The sequence below is a fragment of the Vanellus vanellus genome (genome assembly GCF_965231255.1).
Source record: "Vanellus vanellus genome assembly, chromosome: 4".
Classification (NCBI taxonomy): domain Eukaryota; kingdom Metazoa; phylum Chordata; class Aves; order Charadriiformes; family Charadriidae; genus Vanellus; species Vanellus vanellus.
Window position 1 is genome coordinate 56719367 of NC_138909.1, and position 26965 is coordinate 56746331.

At 38.0% G+C, this 26965-nt stretch overlaps 1 protein-coding gene across 1 annotated transcript in view; it reads left to right on the forward strand.

The window, feature by feature from the left end:
* PPP2R2C (protein phosphatase 2 regulatory subunit Bgamma) overlaps window positions 1–26965 on the forward strand; it is a gene marked incomplete at its 5' end in the record, with an annotated part of 196135 nt that overhangs the window by 88815 nt on the left and 80355 nt on the right. Inside the window, 3 exon segments of the mRNA XM_082482560.1 lie at window positions 10697–10732; window positions 10735–10794; window positions 10797–10847. Coding sequence (XP_082338686.1) covers window positions 10697–10732; window positions 10735–10794; window positions 10797–10847 — 147 coding nt within the window.

Consider the following 26965-nt stretch of genomic DNA (forward strand, 5'->3'; position numbering starts at 1 on the left):
CTGATGGAATCCTATGCCCTAATTGATTCATAATCTGCCTTCAGAGGTTTTTTATGACTCTGTTAGAGATAGATAAACTGGATTCGAATTGCGTTTAGCTGATCTCAGCAACAGATGTCAGGTATCGCTAAATAATGAACAGTCACGTATGAGAAAGGCAAGAATATTCATTCTTTCGGTAATCTTGGCCAAAACATGGCTCTGCATGTTTTCCAAAACAGTTTCTTATCTTTACTATTAGTGAAATATTAGGATATAGACAATGTATGAGTATTGCTGTGGAATTTAGTACAATTACATTGGGAATGTGTCTTGCTCTGGTTTACTTTTAATTCATTTTTCACCTATTATTAAATGTTAAAATAAAAAATAAGAGAATTACAAGTAGTGCCATAAATCAATATGTGTCCTGAACTGCAGAGCAAGTAATTTTTATAAGAGGGCAAGCCCCTGTATTTATAATAAATCAAGTTCGTTATCTTTTGAGCTTCCTGATTAAAGTAATTAGTCATTTATGCTGATACAAAGCCATCAGTGAGTACACTGCTTTGTTTCACTAATACTGAATCTTAAATCGTTTTGTAAGGGTCATTGGCTATAATCAGCTGCACGATGTACTGTAAATTTCTTGTTTTGTTGGTGGGGAAGTAGTTTCTCTAACCCAAATTAATACACCGAGCAACTCTCCTGCAGTTAGAACAAACTGCCTTTACGACTGTAACATGAAAACTAATTTAAAATGCGAGATAGGACATAGCAGGTGGAGTTGGGTAGGGAGTCAGTATTAACCGATGCTTAGTGCTGAGGAGATGGTCTCAAAGTTAGCGAGGGCTACTCCAGACTGTGCAGACGACCGCCTCTCAGGAAGGCTTGCTGTGCAGGTTTCCCCACTTCTGCAACTGCCGTGCGAATTCCTGTCCATTCCCACAAACAGCTGCGGAGAGGTCTGGTTAATGCCATCACAAAATCTTTGGAAATTTGGGAACTGCGTATGCTTTTATACCCGTAAAATACTGCTATTACCTGAAGGGCTTTGATTTGGAATGTGAGTTCTTCTCTCCAGCTAGGCGTAAAACACAGGTTATTGCCAAGCTAAAATTCCTGCTCTTGAGCTATGGAAAAGCATGCGTGAAATCAGACTTCCTCCTGCTCTGCTTTAGCTGTTGGTAGGATTAGTCTGTTCTGGGGTAGATTCAAGCACAGCTTATTTTTCAGTACGGAAACCTTGTGTGCATCTGCAATTTGATAGTTTCTTCTCTATTTCCAGACATCAGTTCTGACCAATAAGTACTTGGCATCATTTCCACAGAAGTCACCCTTAGTCTGGAATAAAGCCATATATTGAGGACAAAAGGCAATGCTTCTCTGGAGACGAGAAATTCAGACGTCTCCTGAGTTGTTTTGTGGATATTAGTTGGGTATGCCTATGCTTATAGGTAGGACTAAATAGGATGAGACAAGGAATTTCTGTTTAAGTCTTTTCCTCTGATGGCATTTTTGGTTTTATCAGTACTGCTGATAAAACCATTTGGTGCTCCCAAGAAGCAGAATGCTTGTGGACTAATTAATCTTCCTTCCCTAAATGAGATGACAGTTCTGGTTCCAAAATAAGTGGCTTATTACTTAAAGACTTCCAGTAAGGAAGAAGTTAAAAGTAGCTGAAATATAGATGAAATGGACTGTGACTGATCTCTGGCTCCTTCAACCTTTTTCTTTTACCATACTTTCCCCTGCTCCACAGACTGTAAACCCAAAATGTTGCCCCTGTCTTTCAGTAGCTGGATTAAGCTGCTCTTCTGATCATTGTTCTTTCAGTGAAAAGCATCACTTCATATAAAAAAAGGAAGTTGATGTTACAATAAGAGAAGTGTATGCTGTCTTTCAAATTGTGTACACACATTTAGCCGCTATACTGACTGCTTGGTCAGGTATTCTGAGAATTTTCCCAAATTCTGTCCCATACCAGGAGGTACAGTGTCTTTCTCCATCCAGTACAGGGAGTGCTGGCATCTGACATTAATGCCTGAAAGCCACAAAAGCTCAAATATGTTCCTTTGGATGCTGCAGGTGTGGTACTATTAAGAACTGAAAAGGGCATTTCAATTTGGTTCTTGATCTTTTCTATTTATATTAATGGCAAAAAATTTCACTGTTTGAGAACTGATCACAACATGTTATAGTGTCTTGTGAAAATGGAACATTAAAAAGGACCTAATTATCTACTTTGACTAAAAATTTCATTATATTTAAAGCAAGTTTCTTCTGATTTGGTTTCTATGTAAAATTCCAATTCAAGGGTGATGATGAATCTCCAAATTCTTTCATTTCGTATTAGATTACATCCTTTATTTAGGGTTAAAGTAAGGGAAACCTTTCCATCAGTTACTTTGGTCACCTGCTGTGTAAACTAATAATGCCATGCTAATCTAAAAATGAGTCAGTCACACTTGAATTCCAGTGTAACAGGAAGGAGACAATTAAGAGAGGGAAATTAGCTGAACTAGTGGTATTTTGTCCTATTCAATTTTAAAATCTATGGTCAATCAAATACATCAAGAACGGAAGGTGTGTTTTTAAAGAGGTACAGACTTGTTTACAGGAATGTTCTGTGAATTATAATTGTAAACTATTAATAATGAGACCTTACTATAGATGCTTTTTTGTTTTAGCTTATACTCCTGTGAGAAATAAGTAATAACATATAGGGAGAGGATTTGAGAGATTTGGCAAGAAAGAAGGCTGGTAGTGATTGAGTGCAGGTTAACACATGAGCTCTGTCATTTTTTTCCTGTTCTTAGTGATGAAACACTGAGCAATTTCACAAGGAAGCTTAGATGTGCATTAGAGAAAGACTTTGCGTATGCCAGGACAAAGAAAATAGATATTTTTTTCAGAAATTCTGTATTTCTAAGCATTGTAGCATTGTCCATAGTAACAAAACAGGCAGGCTACAAGAAGTCCTTTAAAAGGATGAACATTGTCATTTGAAAAGAAAATAGGTACTCGTGACTGTTCACCACCTGGGTATTAATGTTGCCAATTACTGTGTCCCGCCTTTCAAACATTATTAAGTTAGAGCAAGAAAAGAGCCAATATTGTATTTTATATGACCTTTCTAATGCTCTATATACACATATAGATTTGTGTTATTTGTCTCTTTGATTCACCAAATGTTTCTTATTTGTGGCTCAAGGCATTTATTTATTGCAAGGCTTCAAGCTGTGGTAAGCAAGGTCATAGATTAAGAATTGATTTCCACAGTTGCTCTAGCATACAAACTAAATTTCTCTTGGTTGGTTATAAAAACTACAGCTGGGCATAAATTCAGCTTTTCAACATTGTCTTGAAAATTAACGTTAAAGCAAATGAGAAAATTCTCTTAAGTATGTATCGCATGCTTAATTTAAGCCTCCAGCTGAAACCTAAGGAAAGCAAATGCTGCAAGCTTCTAAGTTAAACCATGCTGATACTAAAGGTTTTTTTTTTATTTCAATTGTTCTTTTTTTTGTTATTCCTTTATATCTCCCTTATTTTTGTTAAATCGGATTTTCTGTACAGTTTTGGGCAAATCGTGTTTTGATCAATATGTTGATTAGTTCCTTGGTTTTGCTATATGCTCCTAGTCACTGCTAATTACAATAAGAATGTGGGTTTCAAAATGGAATATAGTTTCACTCCTTTGGAAATAAACAGTTGTACTAGAAATAGAAAAATCTGCTACTTTGTTGGCTTTGTCTCTAATGTGAGAAACACATCTTGTTAAACTGGAGTACTTAGACTGTAAACTGAAAATTCACTGAAATCAAGGAGGTATGTTTCGGGGGTGTTTTTAAGGTGTTCTTTGTGGGTTGTGGGGTTTTGTTTAGTTTGTTTTTTTTTTTTAAGGTGTGCTTTGTGTTGGTAATGATAGAGCTACACTGTGTGCAGCAATCAATTTGTGTAAATGTCAAAGATGTATAACTCTTTCATGAGTTTTTGCTGTAATACACAGATTCCTAGTGACTATATAATAAATTTCAAGTTACAGAAATTGGCTGCTTAGACACATCTTTAGAGAAAATATTTCTGATATAATACCTTGCCCCTGCCCTCCGTTTTTAAATTAGTATGCCTTGAGCGGAAACCATAATATGTTTTCAGGTCATAATCAACATCATCAGGTGGCTTTACAAACACTAGCTTGGCCTCTACTGTTCCTGCACGCATCAGGGTTACTGTTTCTGCTATTAGCAGAGGAACCAAATTGCAAAATTATTTTTCTAGGATAACAGAGAGCATTGTGTTTGCTTGATGGGAATTCTTAGTTTGCAGTGCACAGTTCACGCTGTACCTCATAGCACTGGCCCACAAGGACGAGACTAGTGTGTCAAATGTTTTGTGGTACACTTATACTAAAATAGAGGCTGAATGGCCAACCCTGTTGCACACTAGTGCACGAAATAACTTTCTTCACAGTGGTCACAACATGTATGTAAAGAAAAGCGATTGGAAAGCAAAGTGCTGTTTGTGATCAGAGTGGTAAAACAGTTTGGCAGGTAAAACAGGTATGCAGTTATTTGAAAATATAAACTTTGTTAAGAAAAGAAAACACGTGCAGCAACGAAGTACCTCGGACTTTGAAATCATTCCTCTTTCCAATTCAGATGGATGTTTTGAAGGAATGGAGTTGTGGAAATTCATCTGTTGGTACTGATTCTTATCCCCTCCCTGAACAGTATTTTGCAGGATTAGAATATATGGTTCTCCTTTCGTGGCTGTTCCCAGCATTTTGTTAGCACTTCATCTTATTTTGCAAAATCTTGAGTTGGAGCTTATTTTGAGGTATTGAAAACTGATTTTTTTGTCAGTTTAAAATGCCTATGTCCATAATGAACTTCCTTTTGACTTCCTTGAGATTTCCATATGGAGACATCTCAAAAAAAAAATGCAGCTTTGTGGCGAAATGAGGTTAATCTATTAAACTCAGACTTTTTCTGAATAATAAAACAGTCTCACTGAAAGCCTTGTTAGCAAGGAATTGTGATTATCAAGTCTGGTAGTCAAGAAAGCTTCTTGTTAGGGTATTACTGCAGGACTAACTCAAGCATGGTTATGCCTGACTGAATACAAGTTTTCCAGCCATTTCCAAAATGTAGATTTCTTTTTTGAAAAGCACTTAAATATGTATGAAGAATCTTGGACTGATTCATTAACTTTGAATAAATTCCTATGACAAATGAGGGACATGAAGAGAAAGAAAAAATAACTAGTTGAGCAGGACTCCTTGCGTGAGGTTGGCTGCCTGCAGAGGCACGGAACTAGTACAGCTGTATCACTGGTGGTTCATTGTAGATCCACCTGACAACAAACTTCGAGGAACAGAACCTTTTCAGAAGTAGAACAGGCACCGGCCTCCCCTGTATTGATGTGTAGTACAAGTCTTCAGATTTTTTTTCTTTTCTCCACACCCTGCCCTAAGACAGACAAACTAGATGGAAGAATTACCAATCAGTTTTATTCTGCTCCTGTGATGAGGTTGATATAAGAACATAATAGTCCTAGAAATCTGGTGGTGGTCTACTTCTGGATCCTCCTTGACATCAGGTGTGTTCCTAAAAGCTCCAAAGTCAGTCTCTGACGTCACCTAATTGTTATGCCCAGTTCGTTTTCACATGAAACCATTCTCCAATGACACCCAGTGCAAAACACTGAAAAATGGTGTTTCCAACAAACAGAAAAAAAAAGGCTGGTGAGCAGGGAGAGGGAAGCAGTCTTGCCATTTGTGCCCTCTGAAGTGTACTCCAAAGAGAGAAAAGAATGGACGGAGGTAAAAGGAGATGAACAATTTCTTATATAAACTACCTGAAAAGACCCTCTGAGGTTTACAGACAGAAGTCAGTAGTGTACATCTGGGGAAGGTCTGTCTAGCTGCAGCCTAGAAGTTTGGGCTTATGTAGGAATCTATTGTAAAATATGCTCTTTGAAAAAGTGCATCTACAATATGTGTTTAGGACTGCTGGGGTCTTTGAGTCAGCAGAGAAGTGCTACTGTGATGACTTCGGTCTTCCCTTTGCATTTTAATTCTGGCATGTTTGCATGTTTGCATCTGGCACTTGATGCAAAATCTAGCAAACTCTATGATCATTCTGACTTTAATTGGAGAATTAAACTTGTAAAGTTGCCTGAAAGTTTGGAGTGTGTAAATATAAATATTCTTATCATATTTTGATTTTTGTGACACAATTTGTGCTTTTTCAAATGTTGTTTTCATAGTGTACGTATGCTCCAGTGGCAGTATTCTGTTACTTTAGTGGGGATTAATTCCCCAAAATCCAGTATCTTCAGCCGGGCGGTTAACCAGATCATTTCAGAAAGATCAAGGGACCACAGTCATTTACATTTGATTGGGCTTTGTCGGACTCAGGCAGGTCAAAAAGACCAGAGATCAGCACTGTGTCTGTGGGTGGGGATTCTTCCAGTTTGTTGTGGGACTGCGCGGCAAGTACAAGGATAGCATATGCGGGTTCTGTGCACCTCACTGTACAGTGCTTGGGGTCAGGCACTGGTCTGAAGAAGGCAAGCGATAACAGGAATTCATCTATCGCTCTCCTGTCTGCGCATCTCCTTGGCAATTGTTGTGGTTTCGGCTGGGATTAAGTTGACTTTCTTACTAGCAGCTGGTACAGTGCTATGTTTTGCATTTGAGATGGAAATAGTGTTGGTAAAATAGTGATGTTTTGAGTTCTTGCTAAGCAGTCAAGGCCCTTTCTGCTTCTTATACCGTCCCACCAGTGAGTAGGCTGGGAGGGCACGAGATGCTGGGAGGGGATACAGCCAGGACAGCTGACCCCGACTGACAGGGGAGATATTCCATACCATGTGACATCATGCTCAGTATATAAAGCTGGGGGAACAAGAAGGAAAGGGGGAACGTTCGGAGTGATGGTGGTTGTCTTCCCAAGTAACCATTATGTGTGATGGAGCTCTGCTTTCCTGGAGATGGCTGAACACCTGCCTGCCCATGGGAAGCAGTGAATGAATTCCTTGTTTTGCTTTGCTTCCGTGCATGGCTTTTGCTCTACTTATTAAACTGTCTTTATCGCAACCCGTGAGTTTTCTCACTTTTACTCTTCCAATTCTCTCCTCAATCCCAACCTGGGGGGAGTGAGTGAGTGGCTGCGTGGTCCTATCTGTTGACTGGGGTTAAACCATGACAGGAATATAACTCCTTGCCGTCTGTTAAATCAGCAGTGAGGCTTCTTTAATTGCTTGGGGAGGGGGGATTAAATCATGCAAGTAGTATCTGGTTATACATTCTTGACATCATCTTCCTGCCACCCACTGCCTTGCTCTGACATGGATGGTTCTGCGAACTACACTAAGGCAGAAGTTGTGAACAGCCAGTCTTGCTGAGACTCTTCCCAGGACTCCTTCCATGTATTGTTACCTCAACATCAGAAACAACTTCCCCAATAACTGACAAAGACTTAAGATTACAAAACTTAAGGAAACATGTTCATTGCTTTTTTTCTTATGATAGCATTTTCATCAAGGCCCAGATGCCAGCAGCAAAAGATGGTTTGGTCCCAGGTGGCTTTACTCTGGTGTGATGGTAGAAGATGGGACCTACTGTATGGTATTAGCAAGGGAAAGGATTTGGATGAGTAAGAAGCAAAGGCTGCCAGAAAATGAAACTATGTGACCAAAGGAGTCCTGGTACTGTAGGTTTGAAGTGCTCTGTAATTTAAGAAGTATCAAATTCATTAGTGTGTCCTATCTGTTTTAAAACAGCTTTAGTCATACCTCATTGTTCGCTGCTTCTCTGCTGTGGAATTTTTCCTTTGTGATAAGGCTAGCTTTAAACATTTCAGGTTTTTCTCTCCCTCGTAGAAGGGGTAAACTCACGGCCAACATAGCCAAGCATGAAGCAGTTCTGCACTAAGCATTCCACTTCTGTGGTTACTCCATTGCTGTGATTATCTTTGAGTAGCTCTAGACTTCAGTACTGCGGTATCATTTTGCTTTCAATTTTTGATTAAAAAGTTTTCATATCCAGGGAACAGAACAATAGGGGGTTTTGTATCCACCACCATCCCCTGCCCCCCAAAAAAGGTTCAGCTGTGAGTGAAATGCTCTTAAAAAGCAACATTTGTACAGATGCCAAGTGGGAAGAGACAGCAAGCATGTGATAAAGAACAATTTGTTTCAGAAGGAATAGATGTAAAATAATAAATGATTTAAAAACAGGTTTTCTTCTGTTTCTCTTCTTTTAATCTCAGTTTTTTGTAAGAATAATAATAGCAATTTTCTAACTAGGCAATGAATATTTTGGTTCCACTTAATGTCTCAGTAACCTTGAACTGAAATGCTAGTATTTCACAATACTGATATCTAATTTTAGTAATCGACTCATCATAGGCATTGAACGTCTTGATATTTACTACTTTCTACACTTAGAGATTTTGATAAAGGCACACAAACTTCATTTAGTTCATTAGTAAAAGGCAAAATGAGACTCTATGGATTTTTCATTCATCCATCAGGGACACATTTTTGTTTACAGATGGATGAGCACATTAAGTTGTGTAACACCTGTGTCTAAGCAGACATAGAAATAGGTATGTATGCTGGGCACAGGTTATTTTTTCTCCAGATACGTAGGCATAAAGCCTGAATAAAAATGCAATGTTTAGTTTTTAGGCTTTGCACAATGTCCTTTGGTCAACAGTTACTTTATACAAACACCAACACATGCAGGAGGACTGTAGTGATCATCATAAAACCCAGGGTTGTCAATGAGGATATCTGAGCAGGATAAGAAGACCTTTCCAAAAGGAAACTTGCAAGAAAAGTTCTTTCATCTGAAAGGGCATGGTTGAATTTCTCAAGTTATGGTTATTTGCTCATCTGAGCCATTTATCCAGTAAGAAGAGTACTAAATCCTGTGACATCTACAGTAGAGCTTTTTTGATCATGGGAATCCAATGTTCATTGCTTGATGGCATTTGCTTTTATAAACAAGAACTACAATTATTAATGTTCTTGTGAGTATCCTAAAGCAGCATTTGGAACATACATATTTCAGGTGTGAATATGCAGCCAGAAGTTGATACTATAACGGCTGTATTCCAGTTATTTATTTGGTAAGTATTTTCATATTTTTAAAATAAAGTGTATAGATTTCTTTTTTAACCAAACTAAAATTTTTGCAATGGATACTTCATCACTATAAATCAGCATTATCATGGGTCCTTTCTCAGTCTTCAGTCTTTTGCAAATTGCAGTAGCATACCTTCTGAAAAACACGAACGCTGATTTTAGAAGAACACCTTAAACTCACATCAGTGATTCAAGAAGAGGCATCAGCAGTGTAAGATGGCTCTACTACTATTTTCACGCCATGGAAAGTCTGCTCAGTGTTTTGCAGTGCCATGCATGCTCTGTTGTTACATGGCATACACCCACACTGGCTCAACCAGCGGAAAATCGACAAAACTTGCAGATGCTGAGAGAGATGCTTGAAGAAGTTGAAGAAGTAGAAGTCATCTGGTGTGAAGCTTCTAGGTATGCCCTTCTTTTTATCAACAAAATGACATAGTACTTGAACTATTGATTTTCTTTTACTTGATGTCTGAATACAGATTTGTTTAATATTTATTGCTTTCTTGTTGATAGAAAGTTGAAGAAGGGAGTTGAACAAAACATACAGGGCAGGTCATGTTAATACAGAACTTTTTTGCCTTTTCCACCCTCTTGATGAAATGCACTGGCATGGGAAAATTTGAATGCAATCCTGATGACATGGAAAAGCAAAAGAGAAGGCCACAGACTTGCAAATAAAACTTAATTGTTATTTGCTCATTTGGAACTGGCAAGGAGACAGCTAATACATTGCTCCATGACTAGCTCTAAGTTATTAATGGTACCTGAACTACGTGTTATATATCACATCATTCACGTACTTAATCATCATTCTCATTGCGTTTTATGTTCTTGGCCTGTCCGAGTTCATTTGTGGCAGAGAGAAGCCACATCTTTTCGGATGGCTTTTAGTTTCTGTTTTCCTTTGTTTTAAAAATAATCAGATTGCAAATCTTACATGGGGGGATGAGTGAGGGAGCTCATCCTTGCTTTGCTGTCTGGATCACGAGCATCTGATACATGATAGTTCTCTGCTTGCTGCAAAGCTATTCTAGTAACTCCATGCTGTTCTGATTGCTTTTTGTCTTTTTTTGCCTCTCAAAGGCATTGATGTGTGGATGTTTGCTGACTCATTAGTACTTTTTTTAATTCCTTGAGATTTATTTCTCTTTTATTAAAAAAGAGAAGGAGGTGGTAAAAACTAGCTACGTTGGAGCAGAGTTATAGAAAAACAACTAGCTATTCAGGCTCAGTATAGGGAAAAGAAATTTTTCTCCCTATTGTCTTTCTCTTAAATAAGCCAAGAGGTGGGTTTGTTCTTCTGTCCACACCCATCTTTACACTTTTCTTCTTTACACTCATCTGCAAATCAAGTCCATTGCTAAACTGAGATACTCTCTCTACCTAAACTTAAAGTGACCGTAAGAGTATTCTTAAGAAAGCGAACCCACATGATCTGTATGCTTTCAGTCTGTGTTGCTGTTCACAACGTGAATATAAGGGATAAATTAAATTACCTCTCTGTTGTACAGCAGAAGTGGATCAATGGCTTTGTTTCTATGTTTTTCTTTGAAAGATATCACTTGCTGGCTGCAGAGTGGGTGGATTCAGCTTCCTTCTGGAGCCTGAGCAAGTCACTTGAAGAAGATCTTGCTTTCTGCTGCATCCTAAAGACAACATGGATGGGGAGAGCATCTATGAGGTTGATTCTGGAGATGGACTTGGAGGTAAGGTTGCCTATGACTTATTTTTGCTTTCATCCCAGATGGCTGGTTACAGGAAGCCCTTGTGACAATGGATCTCGGAAACCACAAAAAGCAAATGTGATAAAGATGTCTACAGTTCATTGATTGTATTATGTCACTTTACAAGCAGTCAATAAAAGTTATTGAAAACAAATGCGTCCTAGAGGAAGTGGCACACCTAGATACTGCACATTCTAAATGTTGTTATTCAGAGTCTGGGATGTCCCAAAGATGGTGCAAACACTAAATAACTTACAATAAAAGCAAAGGCATGTAGCCTTTTTTGTCTTTCTTTGTTTCTCCTTTTTCTGTCTCTTACCTGCTGCCTAACTGTATTGCACACACTGTTTGTGTTTTTTAACTGGACTGCAGAAAACAGCATGAAATGGCACTGTCTCAGTCTTCTATACTAGTGACCCATGTGTAGATGGAGACTTTTCACTGACCTAAAATTAAGAGTTCTTGTTTAGCTACCTATTCTACAGGTGTCCTCGGGCAAATTAGCTAACTCTATTCCTGTGGTTTATCATCTTCATAATGGGTTGAACAGCTTCTCAGAGAAGGTAATGTTACTTACTTCTACAGGGACGCTGTTCTTTGCATATAATGCAAAGGACCTTTGACAGAGTTTTCGGGCAGATCCATCTGTTATAAATTCCTGGTTTAACACAACTTGATTAACTAATCAAACACCTTTATCTAGTTTGCAGAACACCTTGAACTGCCTAGGTCAGCTCACTTTTGAATTTATGGGAAAGAATGAGGTTCTATATTGGAATGCTATAATAACAAAGACTTGGTGTGCTGCACATCTATTTGATGGTTTAGATGTTTTCCTGTGACTGGATTGTAACCAGGCAGGTTGGGTTTTTTCCTGAGTATCCTGTGATTGTGCTAAGATGCCCCTTTTGTGTTTAATACTTTTGTAATAGTTTTCCTGGGTCCTATCTGTATCGGCAGTATTATGTACTAGGAGGGACAGTTTTTACTGTCTTACCCACTGAGTTTCCTTCTTATTAATGAGCTGCTTCCAGGCACTCATCAGTTTGACTAAGATGCAGATATGTATCCTTAAACAGTTTACATTTTTTTTTTCAAGACAAAAAAACCTAGTGGTTCAAGTTACATTTAAAATTCCTGATAATACTGTCTATTAAACAATTATTTTGTCATAATAAATTTTATGACAAGAACGATATAAGTATTTATGCTCAAGTAATGCCTGTCTATCTCAAGCGCTAGTTTTCTGGCCTTACTATTGTGTCCTTCAGTCATTGAATTTCTGCTGCAGTACTGCACCTTTGTAATTCCTTTCATGCCACTTTGAGCATGGAAAAATTCTTGCAAAGCTAAGGTCAAAGACAATTCTGTATCTCAACCCTCCTTGAGTCTGACCTTTGTTGTTATAATAAGTTACTGTCCTTGATCTACATTTTTCTAATTTATATAGGCAAGAGTGAGTGTGTGTGTGTTTAAGTATGGAGAATGGGTAACCATATTTCTGGCTTGTCCTGCTCTCTTTCTTTTTGGATTTTGACTTAAGATCGTAAGTTCTTCAGAGCAATTTTACTATTTTTAGGAAATAGAATAAATTGTCATTGATATAAGTTAGATAGAATTACTGGTACAAGAACTGATCATGTATTTACAGCAGCATGTCAGTATCTCTGAGGTACATATATGTATTGTGCTTTTTTGGACAAAGTGTGCTTGCATGAGTAATACTAACCACAGAGTACCATTTCACATTTTTCAGAAAACAGGTGATGTGCTCTCTGTGTGAATTGCTGGATAGCAGCTTGAGTAAAAAAAATTCCTTGCTTCATCCCTTATAAACAAAACAAAGAGCTAGCTCTCTGTTATGATCAGCCCATCAAGCATTCCTATCTGATGAGTGACAGAAGTGTTGGAAACTCATGTGTTTTAAAATCAAGGGCGACTAAAGCTTTGAATGTAGCTTTGCTAAGTTTCTTGGATTCTCTTTGTCCTGCTTTTCTTACTTCTATTAGGGATACCAAAATGACAAGTATAGGCTGTTTATGGAACCAAACTAGGGACTTTTGCAGTTTTATAGAATGTGATTTAAATAAAAATGGGACTTTAAAATAAAGCAAATAGGCATACTTTCTGAGATGGGTACATAGTTCTTGGCATATAACAAAGTCTGTATACACCCTCTGTATTATAGATACAGACACTGAGATACGTACATATTAAGCACAATATATGGTTACAATCAGGCTGATTTGATGTCTGAATTATGATATATCAGAGACCTAAACCAAAACAGAAACGTGCGCATTTTCAGCAACATGAGTAGAACATGTCAAGCAATTTACCAGTATGATGAAATCACCTTCAAAAAACAAAGTATGTTTTATTGATTCAAGGTCTGTGGTCTCTGATGGAAGCGTTTCCTGGGATTATAAACTCCCTGTGAGACTGCATGAATTTGAGGGTCAAAAGGCCTTGAGAATTTTGTGGCCGTTTTTTGTCAGTTTAAAAACAAAACAAAACAAAAACAAAAATATTACCCCATAGTTCATTGCTTCATTAATAGAAAATCAGGCCACTATTTTCAGATTCAGGAACCTAAAGTGAAGCTCTTCCCTTCACTTTACCTGCAAAAAGTGTTTGGATTTTCATAGGTGTGGGTGGCTTATAGCACTCCTTAATCCCAGTGAAAGCTCAGGAATGATGCTTATAGAGATCAAGTAAATGAATCTGATACTGTGGAGTTATGTACTTAACACAGACTTTTTTTAGTTTAAAAATGAGCCCTAATATTAAAGCAGTTAAGGCAGTTGTACTGCGGGGGTTGTACCTGTTTGTTTTTTTTTGACTTGATGTTGCTTCATAGCAGGTTTTGAATGCCTCTTAAATAATGCACAAAGAACAGAGCTGACTTTTTTCTCCTGGCCTACAAAGCCAAATTCAGTGAAGGTCCTTATGCAGTGGAACAGAGTGTCCAGAGCACAAGCTACCCCAAACATGGTGGAGAAGAGACAGGACTGCAATTCTTCACTGTGCAATGCACTGAAAACCGATTATAGCTGACCTAGGACAGATGGGCACATCTGCTTCAAAGCAAAGACATCATAGCTTCAGTTGCCTGGGAGAGATTTCAGCTTTCCTCGCATGAAAGAACTCTGTGGTGGGGTTACCTTGGCTGGCTGCAAGGTGCCCAGCAAGCTGCTCTGTCACTCCCCCTCCTCAGCAGGGCAGGAGAAGAAAATAAGATGAAAGGATAGGAGAAGGACATCACTCATCAATTACTGTCACAGGAAAAACACTTCAGAAAGCTTAATTTACTGCTAATTAAAAATGTAGTATGCTAGTGACAAAAAGAAGCCAAACTAAACCCACATTCCCCTCACCCCCTTTCTTCCCAAACTCAACTTCGCTCCGTCCTTCCTGACCTTTCTGCCACCTCCTGCCACCCCAGAACAGTGCAGAGGGATGGGGAATGAGGGTTACGGTCAGTCCATAACACTTTGTCTCTGCTGCTCCTTCTCATGCTCTTCCCCTACTCCAGCATGGGTCCAACTGAGGGGATACAGTCCTTCACGAATTTTTCCAATGTGGGTCCTTCTTATGGGCTACAGTTGTTCAAGAACTGTTCCAGTATGGATCCTTTCCCCGGGGTACAGTCCATCAGGAACTTACTGCTCCAGCGTGGGTCCCCCACAAGCCACAGTTCTTGCCAGAAAACCTATTCCTGTGTGGGCTTCTCTCCATGGAACATGGCTCCTGCCAGGAAACTGCTCCACTGTGGGGTCTCCATGGGCTGCAGCTTCCTTCAGGGCACCTCCACTTGCTCTGATGTGTGATTCTCAATGGGCTGCAGGGTTGATATCTGCTCCACTGTGGTCCTCCTTGGGCTGCAGGAGGACAACCTGCGTCGCCATGGTCGTCTCCATGGGCTGCAAGGGAATTTCTGCTCCAGTGCCTGGAGCACCTCCTTCTTCACTGACCTTGGTGTCTGCAGGGCTCTTTCTCTCATGTTTTCCCGCTCCTCTCTTACAGCTGCTGTGTCGCAGCTTTGTTAACCTTTCTTAAATACATTATCACAGAAGTGCCACCAGTGTTGCTGATGGGGCTCAGCTTTGGCCACCAGTGTGTCTATCTTGGAGCCAGCTGGAACTGACTCTGTCTGACATGGGGGCAGCTCTTGGTCTCTTCTCATAGAGGCCACCACAGCAGCCCCTCCACCACCAAAATCTTGCCACACAAACCCAACGCAAACTCTTACTGTTGTTCCAGAGCAATATGCTGCTTCAAGTGTGTTCCTTATACACCTGATGAGGGTACTGTCATTAAGTGATTGTCTTTATTATCAATATTTTGGCTACTTTGATGTGTTCCTAAAAGTAGTCACAAACTTGGACAATGTATAGTTAAGTATAATTGGGGATGTTTCTTTAGAAACTTTTAATCCTTTTAATTATGGAGTGATAAGATTATTGAATAAGATCAAGCTCTATTATTGTTCCGCTTCTGTGACTTGATTTTTCAAAATTTATTCCTGTATGTTTTGGTGCAGAGTCTGCAGTGTCTAGATATATATACAGAATCAATACCATAGCATGCATTTTTCCTTGTTCCCTGTACTCTATGGTAAAAGAACCCGAAGATTTGCTGCTGCCCAAAAGGTATTATGGGGACGAGATTGGGGAGGGGTTAATCAACTTTTGTGGTTCTGTTGTGCTGTTGATGTTACACCAGGTCAGCTTTTGGCCTAGTGTTTTCACTTGTAGCTCTTGTTCAAGTGAAAAATTCTCCCTGCACGTTAGCAAGGCTGCGAGCCAGTTGCTATGGTAGTCAGCTTTTTTTTTTTTAACCAATCGGCTTGCTTTTGTGGTGATTCAGACCAGAATAAGAAATCGGTCACACAGGCTAGAGCTGTAATCAAAAGAGCAGCTATTGTTGGCTTGAAAATCTATAGAGCAGAATTTGAGTTTAAAGAAAATATTTACCACAGTCTGTGTTTATGGTATATATTCTAATGTGTAACTAAATGCTAGCAATGATGGTAATACCAGTAGTCCTTTTTCAGGATGATAATAAAAATTGAATCACTGGACTAATTTCTCTATGTTGTTTTATCACCCCAAAGGCCTCAGTAGTTTCCAGATAAAAAATTATCAGGTATTTTTATTCTGTGGCCATGTTTTTATTGTTTGGGGTTTTTTTCGTGTTACTAAATGGTAGTATATTTCTGACAGGATATTATTTGCTAGTGGAAGATTACTGGACTCTGCTGCTTGTCTACTCAATTTTAGTGTTGCTATTTGGCTAATCAGAAAATTCTGGAAGACAGGTGGATAATGTAGAAGGACTTTAAAATCATAATGGTGCTGATATGTAACTGCAATGATGCAAGGACAAAAGAAAGACAAGGTATTTAGAGAGAGATATATTCTGATAGATGAATTATCCATAAAGGGAGGATGGACTTTTGTGAGTCTTCTGCAGGTTTTAAGAAGCCCTTGTCTCCTTGAAGGCAAGGTTGTTCCCCTCCCCACCTTGTCTGCAACTGTATCAGCAAAACAATAGAACATACTGCTTCTTTTGTGCAAAACAGCTACCACAAATGAAACTTTTAAATTTCAATTTAGAAATCACTAGAAATCACACTGGTAAAGACAGTGCTACATACCAAAAGGCCATCAAAATCTAGACAGTGCAACTGATAACAATAAGTATGTGAAAATACATATTTAGAAATAACTAGACAAAAAAAGTAAAGATTTACGTGAGGAATGCTTTTTGGCTGTGTGCTCTGTGCAATACCATCCTTTCCCAGTGGATAGCAGGATCTACTGAAGAAGCCTTTGCTTATTACTTCCAGAAATGTCACGAGAGCTTTCATTTTCTTTCCTGGAGCCTCATGTGGTATCCCTTATTTTTCTGTATGCAGGTAATAGTGTCCCACTGTGGACTAAAATGCTGGCAGTGAATAATGATATCTGTTGTCATTGAGTATGAGCAAAACCATCTACTACATCAAGAGTTGGACTAAGAATAGTAACTGAATGATGAAGCTGAATCTTGGAAAGGCTTTAAATGATGCTGGTACAGAGCATGAACTTTTTTCTACCTCTGTAATAGCTCCATTTCAGTGTCTGAATTCCTTGTTGTCACTAGACTTCCAGGTAAATGTCAGCATGCTGTGTACATGCCACCAGAATAGTAAAGCATCTGCGATGTTCAGGAAATACAGGTTTCTAAGCATGCAGTACATGACTTTGCAAGACATCAAGAGGAAGATGTGGATCAGCTCATGAAACAGAATGAAAAATCCGCCTTCCAAGATAGTACCAAAAAAAACACCCCAAAGCAGACCAAAGACAACTTGTCACAGTAAACTCACAGGAAGAGTAAAACTCTTAAGTAGTAAGTCTTAATTTATTACACTGTGATTCCTGCATCCTAATAAGTGGAACACGGAGAGCTCCCCATTGACTGTTTAGCTAAACAGGCTAAAGTCTTTTTAGGTCAATTATTAATTTTTATTTATGTCAAATCTATGCTTTAAACATATACTCATGGGACAAACTCCCACATTCTTCAGTGAAATGAAAAGCCTAGAAAAATCTGGATGGATCAAGACTTTTTTTTTTAGCGTGTATGGTTTTTGATAGCCAAATTTAATGTAGGTGGTGTTTCCCATTTGTTGGTTGCCACTGGATGTCTGAGAACATAAAAAACATACATCCAGGTGATAGAGTTTTTAAACATGTCCTCTTTCTACAAAGGCAATTTTAATGGCACAGTTCACTGATATTTTATCTTCAGATGTTTTCAGATGAGCTTTTTATTATTAGATGAGCTTTTCATCATTTATTAGTTTTCTTTAACTTATTTTTAAGAGCTATACAATAAGTTACAAGATGTGTACAAATGACTAGCAGTCATTGTGGCATTATAGTCATTAGAGTATGGCAGATAGTTCTGTGCTATAATAAATGTGGGATATTTTATATTGGTTCTTAACTTGATTTAGAAATAAATTTGTAAATAAAGAAGGGAGAGCAGAGAGTGAAAGTTTTTCTTCTTGGACATAGCTTTTTGGTGGCTTGCATTCAAAACATATAGAGGGCACTTATGAAAAGTAATGCTAATTTGTAACCATCACAGGTATTAATAATACTGTGGAAATCATTCTGAAGGTGATTATGAAATGGAAGTGCTCATAAGCACATTGCCAGTATTTAACTGACAATTACTATCTTTGGTCTGGGTTTTCACTTGGTGACAGGGATATAGTAAGTTTATTAACGGATGATGGTTTGAAACGTAGAAGTGAAAAACCTCAACAAATGACGCCTAGTGAAATGACAGAAATATGCAGCGTCCTTGTATAGTTGTCTGCTGCAAATAAATGCTTAGATGAGGTATTTCAGTGGTGGCACAGATGATCTAGAGATAAATTAATTTATTCTTTATCCAAGCACCACAATCATTGATCATATAATTTAAAAAGTGTTGAGCATCTAAAATTCTTAAGCCAGAAAGTAGACAAGAATATTTAAGCTCTTGAAAGTATTTTCTGCAGTGGCCCTTGCACTTCAGTACTTTTGCAACAACATCTATACAAGATATCAATTTTAGTAGTTTTCAGTATCACAACTAAAGTACATGTATATTCCTATATGACTTCACTTAGAAATTGCCCTTGACTAATAAGTGCCTATCTCTGCTTGCCACCCAGCTTGTAAGGCAAATCATAAGGAACCGGGATTTCATTTAGCAGAGCTTTGCCTTTTTAAGGAAAGGGCAATGTAAGGGGTGGGAAGTGTATTTAAAGTTGGTTATATATAAATTACTCTCTGCTCTGATCTGTTGTTCAAAGACATGGCTTGCTACGTGTCACTTTATTTACCTTTCACATGTTGCATAAACATACCGATAGTTCTTTGCTTATACTGAATCTTTTCAAGTCCCCTGCTGGTGTAAGTGTAGTAGCTCCGCTTCTTTTGGAAATTATGATAGAGATATGATGGGTCTACATACCCAGAGATCTTGCCCCATTTCCACCAAAAGAATACTGTGGGCTCGATTCAGGTTCACCATTTATTAAAAGTGCTCCTTTTAATAGTGCAAATATAAGTAGAAAGAAAACTCTCTCATGAGTAGGATGCATGCAGATACACACCTGAGTAACTAACTTGAATGGATTGCTGCTGTCTGGACTAGATTCACATAATAACAAATGCCTTCATAAAAAGGACTGCTTTGATACAGCGCTTCATCTTTCTGAATTTCAAAGCTCTGCAAATTTAAATATAAGCATGGGTAAATAAGCATTGAAATCATCCTGGCTTCTATAATAGATTTTTTTTTTCCTATTCAGTTCTTGTATGTATTTGCTTTCCAGTGTATCTTCTAGAAAAGAAAGGCTTTTGAAGAAAAGTGAAAGATACAAATTAAGATGGAGAATATATTTCCACACAGATCCATGAGGTTTTTCTCTTTTTGATACTATACAGACCTGGGATGAGGAGTTGATAGTTTGGGCTGCTCTGCTTTGAATACCAATATTAATATAAAATGCGTTCCTTGGCTTCCTCTCCTTATGTTCTGATGACAGAAATACAGTTTATTTCTCTGAAATAGAGCATTTTATTTTATGCTTGTGTGATTTTTTTTTTTTTCCTTATCACTTTTTCATTTTTCATTAGGAAGATCCTCCCTTTAAAAGGGAAAAGAGCACCTGTTCTCTAGATCCTGTAGACTGATTTTCTGGGGCTCATTTGAAATTTTATTGACTAAAGCAGTTAATGCTTCTTAAAACCTTGCTTCAACAAGCATTCTGTTGAACTGTTCTTGATGGAGGGTAAACTGATTAATCTGAGTTGAATCCCTTCAACAGCTGTACAATGGCTTTCACACTAAGGAATCTTCAAGGAATTATTTCAATGACTTAAATCAGGACTGAACTATCAGCGTCTCCCCAGTAATTCTAAAAATAGTACCTACTTCTTTGGGGTTAGGAGTATGAGAGAGGAAATTCTCTTGAGTCTCAGCTAATTACACTGATGGAAGTGAATATGGGAGCTAGAAAGATCTGGGCTGCAGCTTGTGACTTACACTCTTGTAAGTCTGGGAGTGTCCATTGAGGAGGTAATTTTCTGCTACTGAAAGTGATTGGGAGAACAAGGTGCTTGCTTTCTTGTAGGGTCAACATTTTTGTTCCTGCTTGAAAAATTATCCTTAGATGAGGAGAGTTTTCACCATTTTTTTTTGTCTTGAATTTCTTTGTTTTTTAGGGAAAGCTATAAGGAAGCTTGTGCCCAAGGCGACTGTGGTGGCATCTAGAATCCTCAGATTTCCTTGACTGAATCCATCTGGGTTTAGCCCTAAATATTGTAGACAAGCTGCACTGCTTGCACTGATAAATTATATCTTCCAAATGATAGACCAAGGTACAGTCATGTATATTAACCATTTTTGATCTCATTTGACTCTTGATTCTGTTGCTTTTTGGGTAGTTGTGACAGTATGATTTGTCCCCATTGTTGTGGGCTATCTTTTCATCAGTACTCTCAAAAAAATAAATTGAAAGGGACTTCTGGCCTGGCTCTGGCATTTGATGTTGCCAGCTCCTTACGAGTCTGCAGCTTGGTGGGAAATTTAGCCTCTCCTGGGATTTACAAACTTGCCTTCAGTGGCAGGTAGACAGCGGGACTGTTGGCAGCACAACTTTACTTGGTTTTACTACCTGTGGAAAAGAAAAAAATGAAAACCTAAACCAAAACTTCACTTCCTTTTTTGACATATATTTTTCCATTTACTTTGTATGCTCAGCAATCGTAAAATGAAAACATACTATGTTCTAACAAAGCATAGATTTTGACTATAAAATAATAGCTGTATCATCAAAATAATAAATTGATCAATAAAATACTATTCTAAATGATAGTTAATGTTAGGTTTCCTTATATCTGCTTTGGTATCTCAGCTAGCCGTTGGAATGAGCAAGCAATCTCAGTGCCAACTGGCCTGCTTTCTGAGGTCAGAACTTCTCTTTGCTTTTGTTTTAGATGCAAAAATGTTCTGTCTCCTACCTGTGTCTCTTCTGAACTGTAGGGGAGATAACTTTAATAACACAGAACGTTACCACTTTCAAGATGTTTTTGTTTTGCTTTGCTTGGATTGTCCGTAACATCTAAAAATTAAGTCTGATTAAGCATAATTTTAAATTGTTTTATTTGAGCATGACATTGGTTGAATATTAATTTAATTGCACAGAGACTATTACAATTTTGATTTTTACACGGTTTAGATATTGAGTTGGAAGACTTCAGAGCTGTCTTTTCTTTTGGCCAAAGATGGGGGGAAATGCTTCCTGTGTATGTCTTCTCGGTTCCTTCATGGTGCATGTTGGGCTGCGGCTCTTTGCAGCCTCTGTCTTCAAATGTTGAGCTTTATTCTTATTTTGGTGGTGTGCCCAGATACAAAACCTGCCAGTGGCTTCTCCCTGGTGCACAAAGCACTTGGGCGAGTACTTGGTCTGGAATGGATGGTTGCAAGCCCAGATCGGCTGGCACATTTAGCCCTCGTGAACATCCAGGTCTTGCTAAGGAAGATCCTATAGCAACCATAGTCTAAATCATCAGCTGACCACAATAAAATAGTCTGTAGGTCGCGCAGAATTTGAGTTGCATATGGCTTTGAAATTGCTACATAAGATCTGTTTTTTGTTGTCTGGCAAAACAATATGAGATTTAAGGAATGAATGCCACTGGTGTTCAACCTTGCGGAGTTGGTCTACAGATGGTTCTCATTGTGACTATAATTCTTTTAAAATACATGTACTTGTTGAGAGGTTAATGAAAGGTTCCTATAATTCTGCTATATAATTAGTACAATACAGCAAATAATTGAAGAATATGTCTATGTTTTCAATTGACAGCAACAGGTTACACCTTTGGCACACAGATAATTACTAATTTTCTGTGCGTATCACTAGTGGAACAGGAAGATGAGTACATGTTTGTTTGCTGGGTTGTGATAGTGTCTATGATGACATTCAGCTGGCCTGTAGTGGTCTGTGTCAAATGCTTCCCTTCCTCGTCCACCACCAGTGTTTTGTGATAAGTCTTTATATCTATTGTATATCTATCTATTCAGCATTTAGCAGGTCAAAGCACTTGGGTGATGTAAATTCATTTACTTTGTTCTAGGAAATCCTGATGTTATCTAATCATGGTTTTATGTTATAACGTATCATGCTCCTCTATTTACAATCCTTAGGAAAATTCTGACTGCCTACAAAATAATTTCTGAACAGAAAAGGCCTTGAGAGAGGTTCTGTCTCCTACAGGAGAAACAGTGGACACCACATTAGAAATATTTGAGAGCTGGCAAAGGAAATTGAAGCTAACCACAGGCTTTGCTGTACGGCTCTGGAGTTTGATGCCTGCTGTGAAAGTGCTGGATGTGGAGAGGCTATCCTCCAGCCCCTGATAAAGGAGAGAAGAGAGAATGGCTCATGGTCTCCTTAACCACACATTGCAGCAAGACTAGGGCTTGTGTGGCAGGACAGATTTCTGTTACTATAGATATTACTATAATAGTAATAAGATAAGTTTTAAAATCCAGCTAATAAATGAGAGGGGTTTAATAGTCCCTAATTACAGAATTTAAAGATACTGGAGATCCAGGGACATTTTTGTGTCCTTGAAAAACATGTTAAATGAAACTTAATTTTTAAATTAAAGGACACATTAAATGGTTAAATGAAAAACATGTTTAATGAAGTCAAGTACCCAGAAGTTAGGAAAAGTTGGAAATTTGCTCATGTTTTTTGTCAGCTGCTTTTGTATTCAGCTGATAATCACAAGCTAATTTTACTTTAGCTTAGTAGTCACTCAATGAATTAATGAAATGTATAGAAAGGTATCTTGAAAAATAGTCATGGCAAATGAGTTTCTTCTATCATTGTTTTTGAGAGCTTGACCCAAAAGTTTTCCCTTTATTTTAAAAGTCTTCACATATAATTAAATGTTTTGACTAACTCCAGCTAGATACTAGCTTGAGTTAGAGCATGATGATGTAAAGATCATCTCATTAGCTCCAACTTTTCAGCACAAAGGGCTGAGGACGAATATCATCAGAAGCAAGTGGAGAAGATGCAGATTTGAACAGTTCAATGGAAGAAATCTCTAAGTTGGTTTTGGAGAAGACTGGCTGTGCTAATGTAATAAGCACACACTAAGATAGAGAGACTTTACAATGTAAGGAGAGAAAAGTTAAATTTGGATTTTCAGCTATTAAAAGGGATTCTATGGAGATAAAGCAGTTATTGATAGAGTCATGGATTTAATACAGAAGGTAAATCTGATCCATTTAGAAAGAGCAGTCCATGGAGTCAAAGGTCTCCGCAACGAATGGGCCTAATGGATTTGCTGCATTGAAATGGTGCAGAGTGGGAAACATGGTGGGAGATAAGGCAGAAAACCAGGAATAAGCAGATCTTTAAATCTCATTGAAATTCATGACAAGAGTGTGAATTTGGCACAATGGAGGGTTTCCAAATGAGGCTTCAGTTCCTCACACCAATGGGCAGGCGACACAACTGTTGTTATTCTGCCCTGTTCTATACGAGGAGTGAATATAAGAGAGTGTTGCTTTTGTAGTGGTTCAGTTTATCTCACTGCATTCCCATCTAAAAACACAACAAACGTGGTTAGCAGCTAAAGTGATGGTTCTTCAGCAGCGGCATACTGATATGAACTTCTATGTATGCTCAGCACTGTAATGTCATTGAAGACTTCCTCTCTGCGCTGCTATTTAGTGCTGCTCTAGCCGCTTCTGACAAGTTGATGTACTGGCACATCAAGATCCCGTATTGGTACATCATAGGGAGACAGGATGATCGGTAACCCCGTTCCTTTGCGGGGCAGTGGTTATAAATACACTTCAGGAGGAGATCACTTCTTAGCCTTCTCTTCTTGCTTTTTCAAAAGATATTTTCAGTTTTCTGTATTATGGAGATGGTGCTAACATGAGCAGTTTCATATTGCATAATCCAAGATTCCAAAACCCTGATGTGCTGTCGTGTGTCTTTGATTATGCAGTGCTATGTTTTTTGCCATTAAAACACACTAAAGAACTTAAATTTCTGGCAACTATACATACTTATGCACTGTTCCATTGTTATAAAAGTTAAAAGTGAAATACTTGCAATTTCCTGGGGAAAACAGATAATTCTGACGTTTGAACAAAACACAGAAAAGCTTATATCCAATACTAGTATTAGTCACTTCATTTTAGTATTTTCTTTTCTGTTTCGATTTTATTTCTTCACCTATTTGTGTAATGAAGCCATTATCGAGTATACATTGGGGCAGCAATTAATGAGGATTAGGTTAAAATAAGTCATCTGCCACTTAGAGGATGGGCGAAGTCACAATTAAAGAGTTAATATAATGACCAGATAGCACATTTGCTCTTAAAAGTTTTAAATACTGTGTGACCAAAAATTAAAAAGTGACAATCACTTTCCATAGCTGATGTTGTACCATTCTCTTAATATATTTAGAAATCTAAACAATTAAGCTGATTTCTGTCTTTAGAAGTTGTGTGGAGTCTTTGCATCTTCTTGTGTAGCATGTAGTCTGGACATATCGTAGCTCACTCTAAAATCTGAAAAAGTAAGCAACTGTCTTATTCAGTTGTTATTTTTAAGCCTTCTTATAACTACACTTTGCAACTTTTTGTTATCTGCTTTTTGCCAGTATAATTTAGATAGCTTACTTTAATAATCTTAGTCGTTAATATATTGTTGCTCAATTGCTCTGCAATGGGGGCATATTTCTTTTCTGATTAATACAATGATTTAGACCAAAACACATGGTCAATAAACATGTAATATGGTAAATATAATGAAATGAACAAACAGCAAAAGTGAAAACAGAACAAAAAAACCTCAAAACAACAGAATCCCCCAACCTAAAAATGAGCAAATCTCAGATCGACTCCTCTCCATTTCCTAAATAAAATCAACACTCACACAAAATAGTGTATCCTTTTACAGCCTAAAAAAGGTCTGATTCTGGAAATGGATGTTCACCTGTCACTGAGCAGTACTTCCTAATGCTGTCAGAATGTTCTGCTAAAGGGGAAAAATCCCCAAGCCCTAAAAGGCCTTAAGGGTTATTGAAGGAGGCCTGCATTCTTTCGGTTAAATTTAATTAGGGATTTAGAATATGTTTATCCAGGTTTTACCCATTAAACTTTATGACTGATAAATTTGAAAACAAGCATTCCATCTGTAAGGTAACTACTTTTGGTAGCATTGCTAAATGGAAAGGCAGTTATGTTTAAGTCATTAGGATGTGTATATATGTGTTCTTCCCTGTTGTGTCCTAGCATTTTCGCTGAACCTACAACACAAATAAATGACTGTGTAAGCTCACAATATCTAGTTACGTTTCATGTTTAACGTGTGTTTTAAATAATTTTCACGCTTCTTCTGCAGTGGTAAAAATAAAATTAGGATGTTGTCATGCTACTCAGTAAAAACTAGGGGCCCTAGGGGCACTGAATTACAAATTGGTGGAGTTAATTCACATTGTTTCATATAGCAATTAATTACAATTTAAGCATAAAACCTGTTAAAAAAACCTCTTGCCTTTTAATTATAAAGTAACAGAAGGCCCGGGTTAAATATTGAGTCATTGCTAAGTTTTTGAGCCATAAGGACAGTCTGTGATATTGGTAGGTTTTGTTGTTTTGGGGTTGGGTTTTTTTTTGTTCACAAGGACCCTTATTTTTCTATTAGACTTAGTGCAGTCCCATGAGAGTAGTAGTTCCCGTGGAGTACCAGCTGGGGCTCCTTGCAGCATCCCCTACCGGTTTATTTATGATACAACTTTGGCACCAGTATTTGCTGAAACCACACTGTTCTTAGGACGCTCTCATTGAAGTCAAGCTGTTATAACACCTGGTGTCAGCGTGCAGAAGAAGAGAAAAAGAAAACAAAAATTGTGGGTGTGGAGAAATTAGAAGGCTGTCATTGCAGTGAGCATTGTGTCTGCTTGCTGCTTTGTTTCTGCCACAGTTGCAGCAGAAGGGAAGCTCAAGGTGGTTATTGATGTCTCTCGAGTACTACAAATCCTTATCTTTCTTTCCTATCCGTTGTTTAATTCTTAATCATTTGTAATAAAATATTCAGCTGTCTAGTCCACAGAATAATACTTAGCTGATCTGGTTTCCCTACAACAAAAACTAAAACCACCGCAAAACTTCCTCATATGCAGATACTACAGTTGCTTTGCTCACTGAATTTTTTAGCAGATTGTTGCATTTGTTTCCTGTTGATATGACCAATAATATATTGGATTTTAATCCAGCTTGTAGAAAACTATTTGATAAACAAGTGTGTTATCTAGGAAAATGAGCGTCATTTTCAATAGATTGGGAAACTGCTATGTTGTGAAATGCTTTTATCAAAACTTTAATAGGCATGGACCTCTTAAGGAAACTGATATAAGGCAAGGAAAGAAGAGATGGCTGTGGCGACCTAGTTTGATTAAAATGTTTTGGTAAAGAATCCTTAATTATTTTAAAGAACGCCACAGTGGGGTCTTTTCTCCTGTGCTGATAAGAAACTGGGAAGTTTTCATATTGCATTCAAATGTGTGATGTGAAATGAATTAGTTATTAGCTATATCTCCTTGGGGCATATGCACTATAAATAGGTTTTCCAAGTCTACTGCTTTATTCTGCTCTGCACTGTAATGTCAAATTGCAGACCAGGGTAAGAATGTCTCCAATCGGTTGCACTCTGAAGCAGTGCATATGATACAGATTTGCTTTTTGCAGACCAAGGTTTATTTTTAAGGTACACAAGCAAATGGAGGGCTCCTTGGTCACTGATCCTTAATTTTTCAGAGTCCTGGGAAAAATAAAGCACCTGTTGTTTCTATCACCTGTGATTGTTGTCAACAACAGCAGGAAGGGGGAATCTAGGTTTAATTAGTAAATAAGATCTATAATATTACCAGTAAGGGTGGAAAAAGGCTTTTTAGTTAGGGCTACGAAAAGCCCTTACTGTGAAGCCAGGTATCAGCTGTGTTGGCTTTATGTTT